Source organism: Amphiura filiformis, chromosome 10, assembly GCF_039555335.1.
Source record: "Amphiura filiformis chromosome 10, Afil_fr2py, whole genome shotgun sequence".
Classification (NCBI taxonomy): Eukaryota; Metazoa; Echinodermata; class Ophiuroidea; order Amphilepidida; family Amphiuridae; genus Amphiura; species Amphiura filiformis.
The window spans coordinates 57,061,833-57,067,382 of NC_092637.1; the positions used below are offsets into that span (position 1 = coordinate 57,061,833).

Genomic DNA, 5,550 nt, shown 5'->3' on the forward strand with positions numbered 1-5,550 from the left:
CTTTTTCCCCAATGTTGGCAGAAAATATCAAACAATAATGACAATCTGAAGTGGCGGTCATTTCAAATCATCTACAAGTCAACGAGGTTCAGGAATGTCCTCTCATTGTTAGTGGGTGGCTAATACATACCTATACAAATACAATACCATGCTTTTGTAACCCACCACTCATGCCACTTGAACAGGGATTAGCCTTAGCAAATAAAGACTAGAGCTGTATAACAAACAGTTCTATAGACAGGTACAAGCTTATTATCCTCTACAACAATAGGATTAATGATTGGTTTAGAATGCATTTGTTACTAGCAAAATAAGGCATATGTAGCTCCCGACTTAAGGTACCTTTTGCTGTAACGGGTCACATATACTGAACCGCTTATCTTGAGTCAGTGAAATTTTAGTGTAGTAATTGGATTCCTTGCCCCAATAATATACATAACTTTTGTTACCAGTGTGTAATTATTTTTTTGAGAAAAATGAAAAAATAGTCACAAATTTACCACATGGGTGTAGTACCCCCTTAACGCTCAGGTGTGGCAACATTTTTTGCAAAAGTTGTGGGTCAATTCTAGGAAGACAACTATAAAGCTGGTTTCATACTACCCTGCCGCTTGCCACTGAGCGGCGTGGCGCACGCGCATTGCAGACAAACGGACACAATCAAGGCTTGTCATTGGTTGAAACGCCCTGCCGCTTGCCGCAGCGGCAAGCGGCAGGAAAGTATGCTGGCGGCATAAGAATGGGTCGATAATTCAGGCAGTATTACTACGAAAATGTTGCAAGGAATAGGGTTTTCATCTAAACGGATGAGTATCAATCACTCGTATACTCACACGTGCTTATTATACTTTCAATGTCACGATATACGTAAATCTGCAATCCACGGGTACATGTAGAAATTAAAGATTCTCTCAAACAATGAGGAATTGATTAATATCATGTGTTTGAGAGGCACGTGACTGTCTAATCTGTTCATTAATACTAGACAAGAGAAGTTAATAAGGTCAAACCAATTACATGTTTTAGAAATTGACTGACTCTAGCTCTGAGAGCTCGCGGAGAGCCGGTTATCTCAACACACACACATGAGGTTAACTTATGCACAGAGTGAGTGAATTGTAAGTCGGTAAATTTTCGGATTCAGAGACATAAAACAAACCATAGATTTTAATGAGACTCGTCTCAGAATAGCTAGACATGCAGAATGAAACATTTTTACTAAGGTTGGTCTTAACCCTGGAAGCATGAAATTTTTTGTGCATCATAACTAATAAATTGTTGATTTATAGTTTATAAAAGTATACATATTTGGAATACCAAAACGTGACGAGTTCATCTGTGACGTAACGTTTGGTACAAATTCTAGGGGGTGGGGGCATAAGAAAGAAATTCTTCAGTATTTTAGTTTCTATTAATATTCAAAAACTAGATATAAGTACCTAGAAAACATTTTTGACATTATTTTTTTTTTACATTTCACACACAATTGTTCGATGCAGAACAGAATAGAACATACAAATGTCACCACCAAGTATTACAGATACATATTTTTGAAATTATCTGTATTCTATTGTATACATTTATGATTAATATACTAGTCATCATCATCATCGGTTGCCCATCGAGTTCGATAAAGGCACAGTTGTCGAAGTTGACGAATGTCTTTTTCTCCATCCTTCAAGGTACTTCTCCTTTCGCTTCCGCTCCACTGTTTTCCCAGCATCGTGGATCTTCTTCTTCCAACTGACCCGGTCACTAACTTTCGTCTCCCATGTACCATGTTGAACCCCGGTACCCAACTTAGTCTTCAAAACTAACAAGCCAAAAACGTCATACCAATTTTGAGTACAATATTTCATTATTAACCCCATGAGAACTACCTGCCGATTGGCCAAAAAGAAGTTTTCATAATCAATTGGCCTAATCATCAACATTGTTAGAACAATTTCACCATGCAAACAAATTGGAGCAAATTATTGGCAAAGCTCCATTCTGATTGGTAATTAAAGTGAAGATATCATGTAATTGCCCAATCAGAGGCATGTTAGATTGGTAGAATGCTCAGTGGGTTATACTAGTTTTCCGTTGTATTAAATGTATTGTTAAAACTCCATTGAGGGACGGGGCCCAAATGAACATTTATCGTGGGGTTGGGGGCAGCTGCACCACTTCTTACCAGACAGGCCATTGAGAAATTGGCAGAAATACACAAAACAAAACAAAATACATGTTTTTACCCAGTTGTATACCAATCCTGACGAGTTCCTGACATACTGTTGGTAGATTATTGTCGACAAGTGAAGTTTTTCATTTCAGGCCTCTGATACGTGTGTCAAGAAGTATATACGAGTATATCCTGATCTCTACGTACATGGGGAACCTGTCAAATCGGTCACCAATTTCACCTACCTGGGGAGTGTGTTCCATGGACAATTCCGTCGATCTGGAGATCACAAGACGAATTCAGAGTGCCACCAGTGCCTTTGGATCTCTGGAAAAAAGAGTTTGGTCCCAGCGTGGTATAAGACTTGCGACCAAATGTAAACTGTATCTCGTGTTTGTCCTACCCTGTCTTCTGTATTCTACTGAGACTTACACACTCTAACGGAGACATATCAAGAAGTTAACTTCCATTCAACTTCGTCACCTTAGATGTATCATGGGAATAACATGGCAGGACCGAGTCCCTAATGGAGAGGTGCTTCAGAGAGCCAAAATGGAGAGCGTAGAAGCCATCCTAGTGAAAAGCCAACTGCGCTGGGTCGGTCATGTCGTGAGGATGCCTGATGAAAGACTACCAAAAGCTGTAATGTATGCTGACCTCACAGAAGGAAAGAGAAAACGTGATGGGCAGAAACTTCGGTATAGAGATGTTGTGAAGCGTCATCTGAAGACAGCTGACATGGATGTTGATACATGGGAGACGAAAGTTAGTGACCGGGTCAGTTGGAAGAAGAAGATCCACGATGCTGGGAAAACAGTGGAGCGGAAGCGAAAGGAGAAGTACCTTGAAGGATGGAGAAAAAGACATTCGTCAACTTCGACAACTGTGCCTTTATCGAACTCGATGGGCAACCGATGATGATGATGACTAGTATATTAATCATAAATGTATACAATAGAATACAGATAATTTCAAAAATATGTATCTGTAATACTTGGTGGTGACATTTGTATGTTCTATTCTGTTCCTAAAAGAGACTTCATTCCTTCATTCATTCATTCATTGGAGACATTTTCAACAATGAAACATACCCCGTCTTTTGGTGTTCACAAAATAGAGATAGCAATGTTTGGATTTTTTTCGTGGCCGTTAAAATGGAACGACTGAAGAATTGCGATGTCCATTGAGTAATATGTTGGACTGAAATTCTAATAAATTATTGACTTTTGTATTGCTCTAAAGCATTATTATATGAGTCATCATGATTGGACATGCTGGATGTGGATGTTAGGCTGTTTGTGCTGTTTTTATATTTTAATTAGACCTAAAGATGTTCCGAGATGGTGCAGTAACTAATTAATCGTTCGAGTTGAAGTAAATCAGAGGAAAACAAATCGATGGAGTTGGCGAAGAAGTCGAAGTAAATTTGCCAACTTTATTTCGCAAACTCTCTGGTGTATTACGAGTGTTTCGGGTGCTAAGGGATACTTTCCAAGAGAAATAAAGTTCAAGAGTTGATGATATTTTAGGATGAAAAAAAATGCTTATTTTGTTTTAAAAATGTGTTTATTAGAGAGCGAAAATAAAGTTCAACAATATTTCATTGCAGTGATACAGCTAGATTGTAAGTCCGTATTTTTGTTTTTGTTTTTTCATTTTCGCACACTCCTCAACAGTTCGCTAATTGACATACGGATTCCGCTCACTGTGTACGAGATACTTAATGAATGTAAAATTAACTGTATTGTAAATATTTTCAATTCTCGCTATTCGCTATAAGGTCGCCGCTAGCGGTTTGCGATGTAATCGTGATGTATCATGGGAAAATCGTGATGTATCATGGGAAAAGGTCGACATCAAGTCCGCGCAATACGAATATTACCATGCTATTACATAGGAACACGTGACAATATTTTTAGTTTGTCAATATAACGGTATTACACGCAAATCGATGGAGAAAAAATAATTGTGCACATTTCAAATCACATTATTAAGTATTATTGAGTATCGATTCGCGTGTAACACCTTTATTTTGACAAACTAAAAAATATTGTCACGTGTTCCTGTGTAATAGCATGGTAATATTCGTATTGCGCGGACTTGGATGTCGACCTTTTCCCATGATACATCACGATTACATCGCAAACCGCTGGCGGCGCCCTTATTGCGAATAGCGAGAATTAACTTTATTGTTTGTTGCGGCCACCTGTTGCTGTTTTTGCTGATTTTAATGTTCAATTAATTTTTTAGCATGGTTTAGCACAGGGTCCATCATGACGTGGTTCTAATACTTCTAATAGGGTAAATGGAAAAAAAAATCAAAAAAAAATCATTTTTTTATAATAGTATAAATTCATCACCATCATCATCAGTCGTCCGTGGACGCAATGGAGGAAGCATTAGAAGTATGCGGGGCCAAAGTCTTCTGTCTTTCATCAGTTGTTGAATCTCTGATGGTTGTAGGCCAATATCACTCTTGATGGTGTCTGAGTATAAATTACTCTTGCGTAGAACAATAAACTATCAGTTATAACACTATATTTCAGGACAGGCAATTATGGCGTGCAGTGTTAATGTCATTCTATTCCTGCTACAGTTGGTAGTGATCTCGGAGGCTAAAGGAACGCACCGTAAGTATCGATTTTAATAACTTTCTTAATTATTTTTAAGGATTTCGCGAATTTACTGTATTTCAGTAAAAAATATAAACCAGGGATAGGCAACCTTTTTACTGTACTTTTTACAGCCTAGTTGCTGTAATGAGTAGCTAAACGTGAGGTTTAATAAGATCAGAGAAGATGATAATAGAGGAGGTCGCTCGCTGCCTATTGATGGAAACAATGATCTAATCCGATTGATCAACTAATACGATATGTGGTATTTTTTTTATTTCGGGTCAAAGGTCATTAAGGGGTCACTTCCGGCCTGAGACGAAAAACCTTCAAAATGCCACTTCTGCCACAAATAACATAGCAAAGTGATGCCACGTGCACCCATACATTGACATTAGCCAATGTCTATGGGGTTTTCATATATTTTGGGGTCAAAGGTCATTGGGGGTTACAACACGGCTGTGTTCGTGGTCTTAGACCACAGCTAAGTCTAGTTCTTTCTTTCTTTCTTTCTTCTTTCTTCTTTCTGCCGACCACTACATTTGCTCTAGCACTTACATGCTTACACCGATTTGGTCACAACCATCATTGACCATGCTCCTATATGTCATATGAAACTCGTGGGGTCAAAGGTCACGCAGGGGTCATAGGGGTCAAAAACGTGATTTCAACTCAAAATGCTTCTTCTCTCACAGATTACGTAGGACAGTGACACCACTTGCACACATGCATTGTTATTATCCAGTGTCTATGGGGTCCTCACAGGTTTGGGGT

At 38.6% G+C, this 5,550-nt stretch overlaps 1 protein-coding gene across 1 annotated transcript; it reads left to right on the forward strand.

The window, feature by feature from the left end:
* The first annotated feature begins 2,659 nt into the window (after positions 1-2,659).
* On the forward strand, positions 2,660-3,082 carry LOC140161999 (uncharacterized). The gene has a single exon (XM_072185290.1). The coding sequence runs from the start codon at positions 2,660-2,662 to the stop codon at positions 3,080-3,082; it is 423 nt and encodes a 140-aa protein (XP_072041391.1).
* The last annotated feature ends 2,468 nt before the right edge of the window (positions 3,083-5,550 follow it).

Bases quoted from the DNA above. Each gene is read 5' to 3' on its own strand.
- LOC140161999 (XM_072185290.1), top strand. From the start codon at position 2,660: ATGGGAATAACATGGCAGGACCGAGTCCCTAATGGAGAGGTGCTTCAG.